Source organism: Centropristis striata, chromosome 2 (assembly GCF_030273125.1).
Source record: "Centropristis striata isolate RG_2023a ecotype Rhode Island chromosome 2, C.striata_1.0, whole genome shotgun sequence".
NCBI classification, from domain to species: domain Eukaryota; kingdom Metazoa; phylum Chordata; class Actinopteri; order Perciformes; family Serranidae; genus Centropristis; species Centropristis striata.
Genome location: NC_081518.1, coordinates 14,910,538 through 14,930,505, shown reverse-complemented (window position 1 = coordinate 14,930,505; position 19,968 = coordinate 14,910,538). Strand labels below are relative to the sequence as shown.

The 19,968-nt window shown below is 37.0% G+C and overlaps 1 protein-coding gene across 1 annotated transcript in view; it reads right to left on the bottom strand.

Moving 5' to 3' along the window:
- The window catches only part of scml2 (Scm polycomb group protein like 2), a 27,500-nt gene extending 7,532 nt beyond the window's left edge, over positions 1 to 19,968 (bottom strand). Inside the window, exons 1-7 of the mRNA XM_059355389.1 lie at positions 19,717 to 19,968; positions 17,371 to 17,453; positions 17,027 to 17,092; positions 13,543 to 13,613; positions 12,542 to 12,776; positions 12,256 to 12,344; positions 11,406 to 11,649 (exon numbers count right to left, since the gene is read on the bottom strand). Of these exons, the coding sequence (XP_059211372.1) occupies positions 11,406 to 11,649; positions 12,256 to 12,344; positions 12,542 to 12,776; positions 13,543 to 13,613; positions 17,027 to 17,092; positions 17,371 to 17,392 (727 nt within the window). The 5' untranslated portion in view covers positions 17,393 to 17,453; positions 19,717 to 19,968. The remainder of the gene's footprint in view (positions 1 to 11,405; positions 11,650 to 12,255; positions 12,345 to 12,541; positions 12,777 to 13,542; positions 13,614 to 17,026; positions 17,093 to 17,370; positions 17,454 to 19,716) is intronic.

Below are 19,968 nucleotides of genomic sequence, written 5' to 3'. Positions count from 1 at the left end.
TTTCAAAACAAACGTATTGCTTGGTGAGAGAGGGGCCTGAGAGTGCATGTGGAGGCTCTCATGGGGCCGAGGCTTTCATTAGAGCCTCCTTGACTGAGGAGATATGAAGAGACTATGGAAGGTTTACAGTATTCTCTGAGGAGCCAGTCGGGGCACCCTGAAAGCTGCTTAATTGGGAAATGAGTGAAAGTGGGCGTAGAATAGAGCAGTGTTTTGTTTCAGAGGGCGAGGTCTCACTCGCTCACCAGGAGCGGTCACACAAAGCGTGCTCACAGGGGATCAGAAATACCAACCTGCATGCACAGTGGCACACTTATTCACACCGAGCTAGAAGCCATAAGCTCTACAAAGGCAGATCAAAATTTGTTTGCAGGTTACCAATCAGTTTCAGCAGGTTTTAATTCACCGTAGGAAATCTGAGTTGGGGGCTTCTCTGATCTTTCCCTGTCGTAGAAAAAAGTGAAATCTAATCCATTCACATTGGCTGACAGCCACCAAGGCAACACGTACTATTTCACCACTGGTGATTAATGTCACATTCGACCGCATATTGGTTTATCATCACATTTATTTAAAAAAGACTGATCACCTCTGCATTTAAACTACAACTTTAAAAGAAAATCGGCTTATAAATGCATTTCATTCCACACTTGTCTGACAGCATGTATCTGCTTAATCCAAGACTGTGTGTCTTTTAAGGGTGCACCATTTACACTAGCGTATATATTTTAAGCGTTTTGTGAATGTTATACATTATATCCCAAAAATCCAGCCGGACATATTTGGTATATGTGGAAACATTCTCCACTTGAATTTGAATTAAACCATGTTGGTTTAAACTTTACAGACTTTATGACTGAGCCACGATTTGGAGACTGATTGTTTAAGGGTTGAAATCAGCCATATTTTGTTGCAATTTTAGCTCCTTTACTACGAGCAGGGTGAGTACAGCTTTTTAAGAATAAAATGTGAGCACTTTTCAAGACTAAAACAAAAGTTTCTCATGGCTTGAATAATCTCATCTATATTGTTACTATACATTAAATTACAAAAAAGTCTTTAAAATGAGTTCATACCCACAGCAATCATTATACATTTTTTGATTTCAAGAGCTATTTTTATTAACTTTGAGTGCATATTTTGGTCATGGTTATTTAATGCCTGCTAATGTTAAGAGCAAAGATCAATAGAGAACCTATATAGCTATCAACTAGCTTAGCTCATCAGGTGAGACGCCAACAGTTTACAAGTTTGGTTTATATGAGTGATTGCGCAGAAGAAAAAACAAATTATGTTGAAAATCAGGCATTTTTCAAGGAGTATACTAAAACCCAAGCATATAACTAACCTTAAATACATAATGGTTAAAATTGAGCATTTTCAAAACTTTCAAGACTGTACAAGCTCTGTGCGACTCATGTATGTTAAACATTTTTGCAGACTGTTATCAAATGCATGATGTTAGTGCTGCAACTAACTACTATCACCATTACATTCTTGACTAACACTTGGGCAGATAAAATGTGAATATCACAGTTTCCTAGAGCCAAAACTTTTTGGAAAACAATTATTCAATCAAAGAGCATCCATTGTTCATATTTAGGAAATTGGAACCAGCAAATATGTGTGTGTATTTGTGCTATAAAATGACAACTTAAGCAATTAATAACCATCAAAGTTAAGCAAATAAATCTTCCACTTAGCAATCAAGAGTGTCAGCTCTATATGCTATACAGTTATACTTTTTTCCCTGCTGTTCCTGGCAGCCATTGGTTTCCATTCATTTCTGTACTGTACGAAATCAATACAAACCAATGGCTGCCCGGAGTGGAAAAAAAGATGCATTTTAATTTCTTCTACAAAAAAGTGTATGAATCCAAACATGCAAAATCAAGAGAAACTCTGAACAAAATATATTTCTCATTAGTCTTCACAAAAAGCTAATTTTTTTCAGAATGGCAACCCTACCATGTACGCAGTGCAACAGAACAGACATATGGTACTGATCATGACTATATAATTCCAACTCGACCCGCTGACCTGTGTAAGCCACAGCCCGAGGAAACGTGTGCATGTGCAAGTGTATGTGAGTGTACGTGCACGCATGAGAACGGGGTCGCTGAGAAGTGTGTCTGCTGTCTGGGGGGCGGGGGGAGGGGCTCTACAGAGTTGCCTCTCATCTAATTACAACCACCCCCCTCCACCCTCACATGCCGAGCACCCTCACAGCAAACAGTCCGTTCAGACACATGCGTGCGCGCACACACACACACACACACACACACACACACACACAGGCTGTTCCTTGAATGAAACTGAGCAATCTGTAGCAGTATGAAACTCATGAACCGCAGATTCAGGTGTGTGTGCAGACAGCAGAGAGGGGGAAGTAACTGAATAGCTTCAGGGCTCGAAGTGTAAACACAACAACATTTTCCTGCACAAAGTCTTCACCATGACACACCAGTTTCTTCAAAATAAAAATAAAATCACTCGTTTTCACTTATTAGCTGACTGTTAAAGTTCAATGAAAAAACCTATTGCATAAATGAGTGCACTGGAAATATTTTATATCCACTTATCCTTGCCTGAGCCTTTTGCAAACTAATTCCTGATGTGTTACACACACAAAACACATGATCAAAAACACATGGAGCTCCAAACTTAATTACAGCCAACATTACTGTTAAATCTGCAGACTTTTAAGTCTTCATGACTAGCAAAGACTACTAGTCTCTTACAATGAATCTGGCTGAAGGCAAGTCTTTCCAAAAGTCTTCATGCTAAACAAAGAAAACAGTGTCAAACCGCAGCTTTAATCATTAACACCAGAAGAAGAAGGCTGCTACTCATGTGAGATGACACGCAACTTTCATCAGATTCAGCTTTCACTTCCCTTTTTTACCAAGACAGTAACACAAAGGAAAGTATGATTATTTTTAAGAAATAAACTTCTTCATTAGCTGAATGATCAAATCTTAACACGTAACAATTTCCAACACCACTTCTACTACTTCCTGAATTGACATCATTGACTTGATCATTTTGAATGTGTGCATTGATGTTCACTGTAACATTTTAGGGAAGTTTGAGAAGAAAACAAATCCCTCATATTATAAGAAAAAAAAAGAACATAAATACTTTCACAAAAAATAAGCTTCATGAAACACATTATTGCTCCATAAATGTGCCTGCACTTCACTTTAAAATACTGCATCTGCTGCATCTGACCATGAATCAACCATTTAAACACAATCGGTAAAAGAAAAATGCTGAAAAAATATAGTGTAAAGTTCTTTTCCTTTCATTTATGAAAAAGAACAAATAAAGAAACGACTTGTTAAACACATCAAACTCACCAGGAAATCCCCACCAAAAATGCAGAACTTCACTGCTACAGTTGTTGCTTTTGTAGTAGCAGTAGTAGTAATAATAGTAGCGGAGGTAGCGGTGGTGATAGTAGTAGTAATGTCCGTAACAATACTCTCACTCAGTACAGTTGCTTCCTGGTTCTCTCTAAGAAGCAATTCTTTCTCTTTTAGCTGCTGTTGATGTGATTTCCCTCTCTGACTATTTGTCCTTCTCCCTAACTTCCTCTAAAATACTCTCTTCATCTGCACTTAATTGTCTGTTTTCTGCCTCTCTATCAGCTGCTTTCTCAGTTTCCTCCGTGTGTGTCTCCACTCTCTTTTCTCCCGGCAGTAGTCCACAACAAAGCCCACGCTGCTGCTGCTGCTGCTGGTTGAAGCCACTGCAAAGCTTCCCTCCCAATGAATGAGCAGGAGCAGGAGGAGGGGAGGTGGGGGGGCTGTTTAGATTTGCATAGGGGCTGGGGAGGGGTAGACTTAGGGAGGGAAGAGTGGGTGGGTGGGGAGTTGAGCCCTTTATTCATGTTATCTGTAGGCCATATCGACAGTCTACATCAGTCACCTGCTTCTCAGCAAGCCTCTGGGGGAAGGGGAGATGACGGGGGAGAGGGGTTAACGTGGGGCTCCAGCAGTGGATGGGGGATGGGGGGAGGTAAAAGGTTAAACTGGATCAGAAGGATCCTGATTGAAACGGGTGAAAGGGGGCAAACTCCTGGAGTTGGTGCACACATACGCAAGCTTTCCCTCAACAGGCGCACACACACAGACACTCTCACGGCCCAGAAGGAGGTGCCCCCTCAGTGTAACCCTAGCCTATTCAGACATTCCCTGATGAAAGATGGCCAGGTCCAGCGTCAGGAAACAGTTGCCCAGTCGGATATCACCCGGGCTCTGGAACAATGTGGAGCAGAGCAGTCAGAGGAAGCCAGCATGGGAAAAGTCCCTTCAGTCAGAGATATCTTAATCTGCCTCTGAACGGACAACGGGAATGCTAATGTGGCAGATTCGAGAAAGAAACTACAGTGGAAAGTACTATTATAGTGATATAGAGATAAAATGATCAACAGCTTATATGGCTCAATAAGTTTGAGACACAATCACTCCTGTACAAATGCTGTTAAAATAACTGAATTTGGCTGTTCTATTTTATTTTTCCTTTACTCCTGTGATACTTTGCCTCAAAGTGTTTTTAAAGTCTGCGACCTGTTTGGCATGGCACCCTAAAGTTTATTTTCAGGCCTGTTAAAAAATTAGAAACGCAAGGAAACCACCGCCAAGCTGTGGCTTAGTTAGTAGCCTATTTACCCTGCTGAGGTATTTTAAACTGTATTTAGGCTACAGCCTTCTAATCATTTGAACTACTGTAAGCTTTACTTCATATATACAGTAGAAATACTGCACTGTATTACAGTGTATTTGAATTATACACAGTACATATCATATTTTATGCAATAATTTGAAAAGCATTTGAGACAGCTGTAGTTTATTTTGAAGAAATCATTACAATTCAGTAAATAGCAGAGCTGTCCGTTTCATTACTTTCTATCCATGTAATAATGAATGTACAAATGCCAATAAGATGGAAATCTGCATGAAAAAAAGAAAAAACAATGTCTACTCTTGTGAAGACACAGATGGAGTCTTTGATTTGTCTACAGGGCCAAATCACACATGGTTGATGATTAAAGTTACCCCAAAAGGCAGCAATAAATCTACACACAAGATATTTATGAGAAGAATGCATCCATATCATCATTTCTTAGTTACCTAAGTAAAATTGTGTAAAAATGCCTTATTAACCACCTTGTTTACATTTCTACATAAAACAAGTATTTAGAAAATGAGATGCATGTCTACAAGGTTATATTTCCCAAAATATAGAAGATAAAGGTGACAGAGAGTACAATTGTTTTGCCTTGAATAGACAAAAACAACTCCCATGTGTCTGTATCTGCTAAAATACAGACATGCTCTATTATTCTATGTATTATTCAGAAAGCACTATTCTGCATTCTGACCCAGTTAAATACCAACAATCAAAGAAAAAGATGTATCACACAAAATGTGAAACAAGTTTGCATGATGATGAACGCTACTGTAGCAAAAAGGGAAAATAATTAGACACCAAATCTTGGCATCCTCTGCAAGTGTAGCAGGGTCACAACGGGACAATTCTGATGAAAGCTAATTAGAAATTTTAAATGTAGTAGCAATTACACAGTCTCTCACTCCTTCTCTCACATGTACGGCTAATTATCAGCTCATTAACACCTCAACCAAGCCCTACTTATTCACTTACTCCCGTACAAACATAGCTGTCTGGTGATTAACATTATCCGGATTTTTTTCCCCTCCAAACTACACTCACACACAAAGAGTAAAGTCTCCTTGCAGGCACGGACCAGGAGCTGGTTTCACAAAGATATATTCTGACTGTGGCTTAGATTGAACTAATGGTCAGACTTTACACAGATGTCTTTAGCTGTCTATTTTTGGACTAAGTAGTACTAATTTTCCATGAATTCTGGGAAAATCAAGCCTTTTTTCAAACTATAACATATGGCTGACTGAGTCAAACCACTCAGCTTTGTTCACTTCAGCAGAAAATTGCCGTCTATTGAAAGACTCAACTGTTACAAGGACATTTTATTGGAAAATCCATTCCAAGAAACTTCCAGTAGTATAAAATCTCAGTGCACTGCATGCCTGAAGCAAACTGAACTGCTGCTAATGTGTCAGGAAGCAAAACTTATTTTAACATATTCGTTAGACTCGGGACATTTTCTAAAAAACAGGTTACTGTGCTCTCTAAATACTCTTCCCCTCCTTGGGAAGTGAGGTGAGGTGTCACTGACTGTTACCATGGCAACCACAGACTGTATATAAAGATGGACGGTCTGACAGCGCCACAGAAGTGAAGCCAAAACATTTTGATTGCCCCGTGGTGGTTGGTTGCAGCATAGGTCACAAACCCCACCACCTCTGTGTTAACAGCTGGGACATGAGCCAAACTTTAGAAAAGTAAGTGTTAAATAAACAGATGGTTTCTGTATTTTAGGTAGTTCCTATCATGCTGATGTTTGTGTCCTTTCTTTCATATAAATTTAGTTTAAATTAGATATCTAATGTTATAAAGTGGGTGAATGATCTCCTGATTGACAGCTCACATTGTGCTTTGATTGGGTAGGCCAGTGTTTTGGACAGGAACTTGATACCACCGCTACACTACTGCGTAGACTCTAGCCCTTTTAATGCTGCATTTCCACAAAAGTGCAGTAACGAGCTCTGCCAGCATTTCCCCCTGAGGACATTCATACTGATTCTGCAAGGGCATGATATTGGCGTCTATTCACAATCTGGCATTGTGGAAGAAGTGGGAGAAGACGGTAGTGCCGTGTACAATATGCAATGGCAATGGCAAGGGCATCCAAAACAATAATGGTGGAAGAACTGCACGTTGTGCCGTTTCGACAATTGCCTTTGTTACTACCTAGGAAGGTGGTACAGGGCCTGGTCCCCCCGTTACGCCTCTGGGATGTTCAGATTGCAGATGAAACATCACAGAGAGGTAAATATCGCAGCTTGAAACGGCAGTCTGAAAGAGGCTTCTGGCTCCAAATGACATAACCAGCACAACATGACAGCGGCTATATGCTGGATATTTTGGCTTCACTTGTACAATGGGAGGAAAGGGAGGATTGTAGAACCTGATAATGTAATAAATTCCCGATAATGTAATAACCCCGATAATGTAATAAAAATCTGCACTTGAGTCCATTGAAAATGTAATAAAACCTGATAATGTAATAACTTCCCGATAATGTAATAAAGTGCATTTCCCAATCATGTAATACACTTTTTACTAATAATGTAATAAAGTATAACATTAATGGAAGGTTTTTGATCAAATCAAACATGGCGGAAAATCCAATATGGCCGAAAAAGCCCATTTAGCTCGGATTTCTACATCCTTTTTGAAAAACGGATGAATGGGTCAAAAGTTAATAAACATTCAACTTTGACCTGTTGGTGGCGCTAGAGCTCTCTACACAGTATCACCACTTGAACTCAAATAATGGGTGGTCTGCTGTTAAATTATTACAATATTGGGGAATTATTACATAATCAGGACTTGCAAAATGAAGGCTAACCTGATAATGTAATAACCTCCCGTTAATGTTATACTTTATTACATTATTGGTAAAAAGTGTATTACATTATTGGGAAATTCACTTTATTACATTATCGGGAAGTTATTACATAATCAGGTTTTATTACATTTTCAATGGACTCAAGTGCAGATTTTTATTACATTATCGGGGTTATTACATTATCGGGAATTTACTAAATTATCAGGTTCTACGAGGATCATCCATTATTTATAAAGTCAGTGACGGAAACATAGTTCTGACGGGGATGGGACGGCTAACTTTTTTAGTTTAAAAAAAGTCGGTCTTAATTTGCATAATTAAGACTTGCCTTACACTACAGATTAGGTCCATCACAATATCAGATTTTCACTACACTAGACACTATCACTATATGTGATATCTAATGAAAATTTGAAGAAAAAAAATACATTTATCTTTAACTTTCACTCAAAATATGAGTGTGGGGAGGTGGAGAGACAGTCAGTAACCATGATTGTACAACAGAACAATTATCATATGTGTGTTTGTTTTTTATTTAAATATCACAGTTATAATCTATAGTGGTATATTGTGACAACCCTGATACAGACCAGTGTAAAATCACTTTGTGAAACTGGCCCCTGGTGAGCTCTAGAGGCAGATGTAAGGATGTGACATCATGTCAGCTCCCTTTACACACAAGGATTAGTATTTTGTCGGCCGGAGAGTCCGGTATGGAACTACATCTGAAGCAGACATTAAAGTCTCTCTGGTGTATTGATACATAAACACTGGATGGAGGCTGCAAACCTGACCGCCCCGCTGCCTCAGGACTAAGAACATGTAACTGCTGCCATCCATCAACAAAGTGCAGGAAACATAAACAAACACACACACGCACACCAACACACACTTCCCATTAATCAAGAAGGTTGTTGGTCCGGGTTATTCAAAACCACATGTTTCCTGAACAAGCGGACACCAACAACAGAGCTAAGGGGAGGACACTGCTGAATGGCAGCTAATGTAACGTAACAGCGAACATGACGATGATTGATATTTACTGCACCTGCTGAACTTCTTAAAAAGTTCAGAATCAACAGATTCACTCCAGAGCCATTTGTAAAAGTAATTTTGATGGATGACAAACATCGAAATATCTGCCATAGAAACTAAACAGCTAAACCTTGAACATTATGCTTCAGCATTAGTGCAAATCACATGCTGACATACTCCTATAATCACTGAGTGTAATTACCATATAATTGCATCCTGATTGATAATTAATAGCTCAGTACTGCCTTCACACTTTAATAATATCAGCCAAAGCTCTAATTTTCACAGACATGTTCAGGAAATGTTTTGTCTAAGGGAGATTTGGGATCCGGCATGGGGTCAATTGAAACATTAGGACTTTTTAAAATGTATTTATCACAAGGGGCCTCAGAAAAATTTGCACATTTGATAAATCTCTAAGTGTTTAAAGAAGCACTTTTTCAAACCATATTTTTTTACAAACATTTGAATAACTGATTTTGTAGTTCTTGCAAAATATCACAGTGAACTGACAAATCCTTTGCAAATGAAATATAACACTTATAATAACTTATAATTAATGTATATATACCGTCAAAAATACACATGCCTGTTCAGTCTATGTAATCAACTGATAGATAGTAGCTATATATTTTTATGTAAAGTGCACAGCAAGCACCACCAGAGGTCTGTCAGCAGCTGAGCTGAAAAACATGCCGACTTACAGGACTTTTAGGAATAAAAATGTCTCTGTCCCTGTTTGGGAGAATTTGGTCACATTTTACTTGCAGGGTAAAAACACCCTTTAGGATGCAGGGCTTATACGGTCTCAAAAAAATGAGATGACAATTGCAATACAACAATATTCAGAGGATAATATTCTGAAATGTGTTGGTTTTGGGGCGTACATGACTAAATTTGTATCTCTTTAGGGGAAAAATCAGTTAATTTTGTTTAGCTCCGAATGCCAAGCTGCTTTTCATTATCTTTCAAACGGGCAAAATGGAGGCAAACCCAACCCAAACAATCACATATTAAAATACAGCCCGTGGTTATGTAAAGCAGTGAATTAATACATAAGAAAAAGATCGGAAACTGGAATCTATTCAAGCGGAATCTTAAGGGAACTCTGCAGACTCAATGTGAAGGTCAGAGCTGCAGGTCACAACCCCGCCAACAAAGACCACCAACACAACACAGAGCAGCAGGAAACACACACACACACACACACACACAGAGGAGTTAAACTCTGACTTCAACATTCCCAAACCGACCTGGTTATTCCTCATTTTTAACAAACAGTGGAAACCAGAGCTTTCCTGGACAACACAAATAACACAGTCAAATGTCTAAAAAGCGTAACATATTCCAGTAAAAATGTCTCTTCTACTATGTAATGTGACTGCTCCATAAATGACTGACATAATTACTGCATTATTACCTATAAGATGTCACAGAAAGGAACTATCAAGTATTTTACCTTATAAGAATAATAAAGGAACTTACACTTTTCTATGCAATCACAGCACCCATTATTCCATTATTTCTTTATACTATGTAATCCCTTTCAATTATTACTAAACAATTAATGTTCCTTAAAATAAATACACTAAAAGTGAATCAAAAATACTTTTCCTACTGTAAGAGTTCGCTGGTTCACTAATATATTATTTCATAGCAATAATTATCATCTTATTCTGATCTTCCCCTAGTTATAAAAAAATGCAGAATTAGTTGATAGTTTTAAGAATTCAGCTGTTTTGTGAGCACTTCAAATGCTTTGTGACACAAAGTTTAACCTTCAACCCATCTTAGCCACATCTAGACAGCCTCAAGAAGCTCTAAACAAGGCCTCTGTGTCTTGACTATGGTGACTGAGAAATATGACACCCTGTATCAGGGATGATTAAGGAGAAGTGAGAGCACTGAACAATCAACGTCCAGTATTAACTCTCGGCACTGCTTAGCTGTCCATTACACAGTTCCCACAACTCAGTTCTCAGCCTGTAAGGATGAAGTGGATGTATTTAGAAAGTGTGCTCTGCTGCTCTCTAGTGGTGAAAGAGTTGGATTATGTTATTTAAAAATCTGAGCTAAAACATCTCACAACAGAATAAGCAAGTGCAATGAACAAGCTTTCTTTTGGCCTTAATGTCTCACATGAGCATCTTATGACTGGTAGGATGAGGATCTGGGTTATTAACCACCATATTCTGAATCTTATATCAATCTCAGTTTCAGTCAGTAAGCACTTGAGCAGTATAATGTCCATATATACAGCATAGTTCATGCTTCTTTGTGACATCACAACATAAAAAACAAAGCAACGTCAAGCTCTGCCATCCACTCCCTCTAAAGTACTGGCTGAAAACTTCATGGCAGTTTTTGTTTGCAACATTTAAAAACCTTCGTTAAGCATGTTTGTGTTTTGAAATTAACAAAATAATTTTCAAAATCCGATTTTATGTTGGGTTTTTTTGGGTTCAAGATGTTGATCAAGTCAGTCAAAGTGAAAAAATTATCATCAGGTCACATAGGTGAGGTTTTGCTGAACAAAATGATACCAACATGACACGCAAACATTTTTAAAGTGGAATATACAGGCAGAATGAAAAGGATTCGAAAATGGGAAAAAATAGCATAAGCCTCCAAATTATTTTTGAGGTGGTTTTGATGTGGGTAAAAAAAATGAAATATTATAGAATTGAAGCTCAAAAAAATGTGATTTAAAAAAAAATAAAAACATTGTGCAAATGATATCATCCCTTGTCATTGAGACAAAAAACATATTGAATTCACAATTTCCAGATGGCACATTCTGCACACTAAGTGACAATTAAAAAAAAAGAAAAAGAAAAAATAAAGCACTTACAGAAGTTTCCAGGTGGCTGTAAGCTGTGTTTTGTCAGGGCACACCAGCCAACGGGAAAGATGTCTCTGGAGTCGAAGGGGCACCAATAGTCAAAGGCGCCTCGCCAGCCGTCAAACATGACGAAAATCTCCTGACCTCTGACCTCTCCCACTGTGGCGGGACAAATCAGGTAGGGGTTCTTCCTGTCAACCGCCTCCAGCTTCATACCAGGCTGGAAGTAGTTTTTAATTGGGCTGGCTGGTTCCTAAACAAACACACACACGCACGCAAATTAAAGCTGTACAATCACATAATCTGTTTGTATCTTTCAAGTAATTAAACATGCTTACTAATAATTAAACACAACTTTAGTCATATTTCATTGAAACAAAACATTGCTTTTCCCACTTTTTTCTTTAATTACTACTGTATGTGTTTACTGACATGCTGCTGTGTCTAATCCAGTGTAAATTACATATGAGTGGCTCCCCCTTGTGGCTAAACTCATTACTGCAAATAAAGGAAAAGTTGATACTACACTATAAGGTTTCATATTTTAAAATCAAGATTAGAGTTGTATCAATTATGATCCTGACCACAGAAACAATAATCTGTTTAGCAAATTAAATTATTTATTTAAAATGTTGCATTTTGTGTTTGTGTCAAAAGCTCCTTAACATTGACTGTGAGGACATTGGGACACCTGGGAAGTTCGAGGTCAACATTTAATGTTGTTTCAGTAGTTCTAAATGGACCAGGAAAATAACTGGAAAATAATTAACTAAATAATGAGAAATTTCCAAGTTTGATCAGCTTCAGTACAAATGAACATCAGTGTTGGCCTTCAGTGGCTACTTCCAGCTGTCATTACCTTTTTAAAAGCAGAGGCAGGAGCCATCTCAGCTCCACTCAGCGTCCGCAGGAGGAACATGGGCCAAGAGGAGGCATTCATCCTGAAACCTGAACATAAAGTCAGATTCATGAAAATGCAGACAGGGCTTTTCTATATGAAGATATTCTGTGTTCAAAGTTCAAGGTTTCTTTCTTTATTGTTGGAGTGAGATATTTGTTCGAGACACTGTTAATTTCACATATATTTAAAGATTTTATTTCAAAAACTGACTCAAGTCATGTATAGACAGTTTAAAGACACTCACCCAGAGGTGGCTGCAGCATGTCTCCAATCCTCTCACAGGTTCCTATTGGTTGGATGTCTAACGAGTCGACCAGTCTCCAGAAGTCGTTGGTGTTGTCACTTCCATCCAGACGCAGGCGAAGACGAGTACCCATCATGCCCATCACCGTTGCTATGCACACAGAGTTAGAGTTGCGAGGGTCCCGTGCCTCAAGTTTCATACCTGCTTTAAAGTCATTGGAGGGCGGGACTCTGGACTGTAGAGGGACACACAGAGAACTTCAGTGACTCTCATGTAATGTGAGGACACTTATGACTAGATGACCAATCAAAATATGATCAAATATTGAAGGAGAAACCGTCAAAGCTTGATTTAATTCCAGGGCTTCAATTTAAGACATAACTGTAAACACATTACACTAATCTTGTATACACTGTATCAGATGGGTTATACTGGGACTTTAAAATTAATAAATATTAAATAAAGAATAATGTATGTGATATTTTTTCGTCTTTCATACTCAGACTTTTTTTTTTTTTAAAGAAAAAAAATATTTTTTTCTAAGAAACAAAAACAAAACAAGACTGGGAGCTATTTTTAGCCGTGGCTTTACTGCACCAGTTTATTTTACGTTATTTAAAGATAACTTTCATGCCCATGTTCATCATAATGAAGAAACATGTCAATCATTACAATAGTGTGGCTCACTGATGTGTTTTTAATTATTTTAGGACAAAAATGAGCTCTATGGCACAGAGAAATACTGTTTATGAACACTTGTTAGTTATATATATAGTTTTTTTTTTCTTGACAATAAGAGAAATATAGAATATCACTATGTTTATCCATTAACTAAATAACCCCTATTTGCAAAACACCAGAAAGGCTTGTCCTGAGGATTCCCGAGTCGTGGTTGTATTTAACCATATTAAAGGCACAAACATTTTAAAGAAAACAGTGCAAGGGGAACTAAGGAAAACTCAGTTTAAAAAGAATCGTAATAATCAGCAAATAATAGTTACCTGTTTGAAGCAAGTAGGCGACGCTGCGGTGGAGGACGTTTCTCTCAGATAGTCTTCCCACCTGAACGGTTCTGGCATGAAAAACAACAAAAACAAACCGCTGATTGCCGAACTACTGTTGTTGGAAATTATGATAGAAAACACTACAAAACATTCAGATGACACAAAACTTACGGGTTTGTTTTTGTTTTTTTAATCTTAAACCTACGAGAACTGATTTTATCAGCCACTTGGTGGCAGCGCCAGCAACATATCATCTGATAAACTAAACTGATAACTAAACAATCTCCCTCTAGTTCTTCTTTGCTGGGTTCTTATCTGATGCCTATGAATGTGGCAAATTGTCAAAGAAGTGATGATCTTAAAGGGGTAAAATCACATGATCTGATCAACTGAGGATGTAGGTGATTTTACCATAGGTGGCCGGCGTTATGAGGAGATGATTTAGGCAAAAAAAAAAATTTTGACAAAAAATGACTTAGGCGATTATTTTAACAGTGTGACGATACATTACTAACACAACACTGCCATGGCAGTAGCATCAATTGATATGGTGGACTTGCTCGCAAATAGATCGAGCAGGAACATTAGCATTCATCTCGAGTCATGTTTTGGCTTTTTGGCGAACGTAAGTCCAATACCCATTCTTTTGTACTCTGTTTTTGTGTCTCCATTGTGGTATCCTGTAGTGATGGCCAGATGAAGCCCCATGAAGCCTTGAAGCTTTTCATCCAAGTGGTTAAAAAAAGGTTCATTTCTTGAGGCTTCATGTGCTCACAAACCTCCTGCTGGTCAAAATCTTTAGTGTCATTTCAACTATTTGTGATGGTCTCTTGTCTGTCTGTAACAGTGTCAGCAGGGGAATAATCACTGCCAGGAACAATTTAATTAGATTTTATGTGGTTCATTCATTCATTCATTTAATCTTTTTTTGATTAATTTATGGGTATTGGTTAAAGTCTATTAAAGGAAAAAAATGTGTCAGTATGATTTCAATCAATGTTTGAATAAATCCAACAGGACATGAGATGTTTATGTTAAAATTGTTGGAGTGTTTTCGAAAGATTAGACAGTGATTTTTTTTTTATGAATACTGGGGTGATGATGATGATAATGACGACTTCATTTTTATTAAGAAAGACTATTTTTGCCATTGTGCTTGGACTCAATTTTGCGGGGATCTATTGCGCTTTATATATGTTCATATATCACACCAACCTGACTCCTCTCAAACCATTCCCTGAACCAGCGAGGCTTCAAACTTCATCAATGATGTCACTCGCCCTTAAAGAAACAAGCCTCCATACGCGCTTCATAAAAGGCCTCGGCACACTCCGTCCCATAACTAGCATCCTGATAGAAGTATTTGGCTTTGTAGCTTCTTAATGCTCTACTAACGTTATCTAGCTAGTCGCTAACTACACCACGGTAAAGTTTGTTCTGATTTGGTTCTTTAACAGCTCTTCTCTCCGGTGCTACGGATTAACATGTCACCCTGTTAGCTGGCGACTTTTAGCTAGTGTGCCCGTGGTTGTCAGTGCAGTTGATGGAAAGAGGAACGGGAATAGATTACGTAGCTACCGTCTTTTGTTAATTTTTTTTTCTTTAACAAGTCAAAATGTTTCTTTGGATAGGTAAAATGCTGTTTAACCGAGAACGCGTTCGGCTGTAAATCGCCAGTTAACATGGTCACTTTTAGATGAACACTGGGGGCTTCTTCAGTTTCCCCCATAGACAGTTGGACGGTTAGCTTACCTCCCCCACCCCTTCTTACTTTTTAATAACACAATTTAAAAATTTTTTCAGTACTTTAATGGCAACTTGCCTAAATTAGTGATTTTTTTACTACACAAAATTTGCATCATGTTGCACTTTAAAACATTGCTAGAGGGCAAGCTCATAACCCTGCGATTCTCGTTTAATTTCAGGAGAATCCAGCTGCAATTCAAGGTAACATTCTTGCAGTGTTTTCAATAGTTTCTACTAGGGACGCACAATATTGGATTTTTTGCCAATATCCGATACGCCAATTTTTTATAACCGATACAACCGATTACAGATACCGATATTTTTTTCCTGCACAACTAATACCCACAATCAGGGCAAATTTGGCCAATTTCCCAATTGACATAATAAGTAAACATAACCTGTGTTCACTGGGAACATGTGAAAAGTGCAACTGTACATCAAAACCCAAATTGAATAAAACTACATGTACCTTACAGACTGCTGCTTAAATTCAAATTTATTCTGCACTGCGCAAACAAAATCACAAAAAGTAATTTCAGTCCCTAATCAGAACATAAATAAATAGGTGGGCTCAGACTACACTGCACAATTGTATGAGCTACAAACAAGGTGCAACAGAGAGGTGATATCACCCCATTATTTAATTAATTAATTAATTAAAGTTAATTATATCGGCGGATATCGGCGTGTTGGCCGATGTCCAATAGTTCATTTTCAAGTGTATATCGGCCGATACCGATAATGCACCGATAATATCGTGCATCCCTAGTTTTTACTATTTGTATTGTATATATTACTACCCCTATGATTACTACACTGGACACCTGGGGTGGAAGAAGTATTCTAAAATATTATTATTATTATTATTATTATTATTATTATTATAAAATCCTCCATTATAAGTAAAAGTCCTGAAAATGTAACATAAGTTAAAGTAGGCTACAGAAGTATCATTAGCAAAATGTACTTAAAGTATTAAAGTAAAATTACTCTTGATATGCAAAATGAATCCTTTAATACATGTCTACATGGAAGCGACTGAAAAATATCGTTTAACAACTTACCGTAAAAATATTGCTTTTTAAAAAAATACTATAATATTTAGAAAATACAAAAAAACTATTAAATAATTTAATGCCCTTCTTGCTACAAAGTAGGAACCAAAATCTCAGTATTTTACTACACTTGGACGTATTAAAGTAAAATAATATATATATTTGTTTGGATGTACAATGGATTGAAGCTTGAGAGAAAAAAAACACTTATTATGCAAATCTTTGTCATAAAACTTCAATTCCAAAAAAGTTGACATTGTTCAAACCATAAATAAAATAGAATGCATAATTTGCTTATCCTTTGTGAACTGTATCCAATTGAAAACTGTACAAGGGCAGTATTTTATGTTTTTTGTACATCTTCACTCTGAATTCTGAATTTGATGCATAACCTCAAATGTTATAGAATGATTGTAGTTGCTAAATCTGCACGGCTTAGAGAATTTAAGCAAATAAAAATTATGTAAATATGAAGGAACTGCTCATTAAGATCTGGTGGTTTTGTTAACCCAGCCCAGAAAAAAATGAAAAAGATAAAATAGGCTACTGATCACTGTTAATGCAAGTATTGACACAGAGGGGTCTGGATCCTAAAAGAAGCTATTGATTAAAAAAAGTTTTAGAACATTCATGAAAGGATCAACAATGAAGAGAAAAAGCCAGAGATCAGAGTTGCCAACCATTAGATTTGTCGAGGGGAGATCCTGCTGTGATGCTGCTTCGTCTCTCTTTCTCCTCTTTTTGATCTGAAATCAAAAGATGATTGAACTGCTCATCAGAATGTGGGAGCTGCTGATATACAGACTGTAATTACTGTGAGAATGAACATATAAAACCTGTGATTGAAATAGTTCTGAGGGAAAAAAATGAACACAAAGATTAAAATTCTGTGTGAGGGAGCGTCAGTGAGCATTTTTTGATCTTTCTGTGTTTGTTTCATGATCAAATTGGTGTTGAAGTCTATTAGAACATTTGTAAATCAGTCTAAGTACATCAGCATAAAAACATAACTGTGAAGGCCTACCTCTGTGTGGCGTTCGGCCCATGATGACCAAAGTGAAGCGTGCGGCTGCAAAGGAGCTGGAGTCAGACAGGCCTATACAGACTCTGCAGAGGAAACAGACAGTCCAAAAACTTATGAATGCGCAGAAGGCCTTTATATAGACCTATTATCAGAACATGTCACGCTAGCGTCACAGAAAAGGGTACTCATTTTTTATACATGTTTTATACTCGCCTATCCCCAAGTGACAAGTTGTAATATCGACAGCAATAGCAACAGCAATTCGACAATAAAATAAAGAAAAATCCTGTGAGAAAGTAGCCTTTTTTTCCACAATTTTCTTCGCCAACACAGTGTTCTTATTGGCAGTTTTTTTATTTTTGCAACTGGCATGCACGCATATTGTCAATGTTTTTTATACCAATAATTGGTCTATAGCATGCCCCTTGTAAGGACATTTTGCATATCATGTTTGTGCATTATATGTTTTTTTGTGTGTCATTTAATTCTCATTCCCAACTTGTCGAATACAGAAGCCAGTTGCAGTTTTTAAATCAAATCAAATCAAATCAACTTTATTTATAGAGCCCTTTAAGACAGCGTTAGCTGATACAAAGTGCTGTACATGGCAGGACAGACCAACAATAAAAACAATAAAAACAAAGAACAAGCAAAAACAACTAAAACAAAGCGAGTCTCATGCTGGGTAAAAAAAAAACGTAAAAAAAAAAGTAAATAAAAGTGCTTTTTAAAATTAATCTCAATTTTTAAATTAATCTTTTAATTAATTTTATAAAAACACAAAGAACAAATAAAAACAAAAAATAAAACAGAGCAAAGGCTCATGTTCAGTTAAAATTAACATATGGTTACATTGAGAATAAAAACCAAACTATTTAGTTAAGTTCAAGCAACAAAACTACTTGGTTGGGTTTAAGAAAAGATCATGATTTGAGCTCAAATTAGGCACTTAAGTTGACATCATAATCAGTGCTGGAATGTAACTAAGTACATTTACTCAAGTACTGTACTTGAGTACAATTTTGAGGTGCTCGTGCTTTACTTAAGTATTTCCATTTTATGTAACTTTATACTTCTACTCCTCTATATTTTGGTAAAAAGTAAATATTGTACTTTTTACTGGACTACATTTAGCTGCCAGCTTTAGTTAGTTTTCAGGTGAAGATTTAAAAAACATGTTCAATTTAAAGTGTTTATGCATTTTTGTAAATTAAACTACACAACAGTATATTAAGTAGTTAAAACACAACAAAAAATTAAAATGCTGCTTACATAAATGTATCAATAATAATAACAATACGATAACATATTGAGAATATATAAAACAATGTCAGCGGGTCCATTCTGCATAACGAGTACTTTTACTTTTGATACATTAAGTACATTTTGATGCAGATATTTTTACTTAAGTAAGTTTTGAATGCAGGACTTTTACTTGTAGTGAAGTAATTTTACAGTGTGGTATTAGTAATACTTTTTCCACCACTGATTATAATAGGACAGGTTGTTGTTCAAAATTACATCACTGCAAATTATAGCTGTGCTACACACACTGTTATCAAGCTCTTAATAAACAACAACTTGAGCCTGAGCCCCATAACGTATCTTCATGATGAGTAACATTAGACAGCGTCAGCAGCTTTAGATTTTGGTACAAGCATGATGCATACTCATTTGCTTACTGACATGGATGAGAATTACTAAACATGTGTATTAATCCAAATCTGTAAAAACAGTTTGAGTAGAGTTTGCTAAGAGTGCCCAGCTGTGGCACTCACTGTGGCAAATGAAGCTTTATATTTGTAACACATCAAGATGTTTGTCTGCAGTAGGAACGAATGAGCTTTGGGCAAAGTGCTGCAGACAGGGTAGGGAAGTCGTAAAGTACTGAGAGGCAGACTAGCATATTGTGGTTTTGTTTTTTTTCATAGGATTTGTTGACAGTAGGAAAAACAAGATAATCTCACAATCAAAGCAAGATTTGCAAAACCTTTCATCCTACAGTTTAGTAATAGTTATTAATCTTTTTTGATTGCATGACCGTAATCCTGTGATATCTAATCTGTTACTCACAATTTGGATCCAAACAGATAATATCCTGTAATTTACTGAAACTTTGTACATGAATACTACAGCAGTCATGAGGGGTGTATTAAATCCCACTAAGAAACATATAATCCTATTAAGTGTGCTTAATAAATAATTACCACACTGCATAAACACAACCAACATGTGCACTTTTGCTGATTTTGAAATGGAAAAAAGTGTCAAAAAAATAGTTTACAAGTCTATGAGTTAGCAGCTTAAATACACGACTACAAATTATTGATGAAGTGAAATTGTTACCACACTGTTTACGCTGAAAATCTGGCCCAAACATCCAGGTTTACAAAACCTTTGAGCATAGTCCCACTTGCATAGTCCCACTCCCTGTAAAGTCCATACATAGTGAAAGTTAAAAAAAAGAAGCAGAAAAAATAATCCATCCAGGGTACAAGAGCATAAAAAAGTGATTTAAATCCAGAAATTCAACGGTTAAAATCCCTCCCGAGGCCAGGCCGTGTCTCCTTTTCCTTGTGTTTTAAGATCTCAGCATCT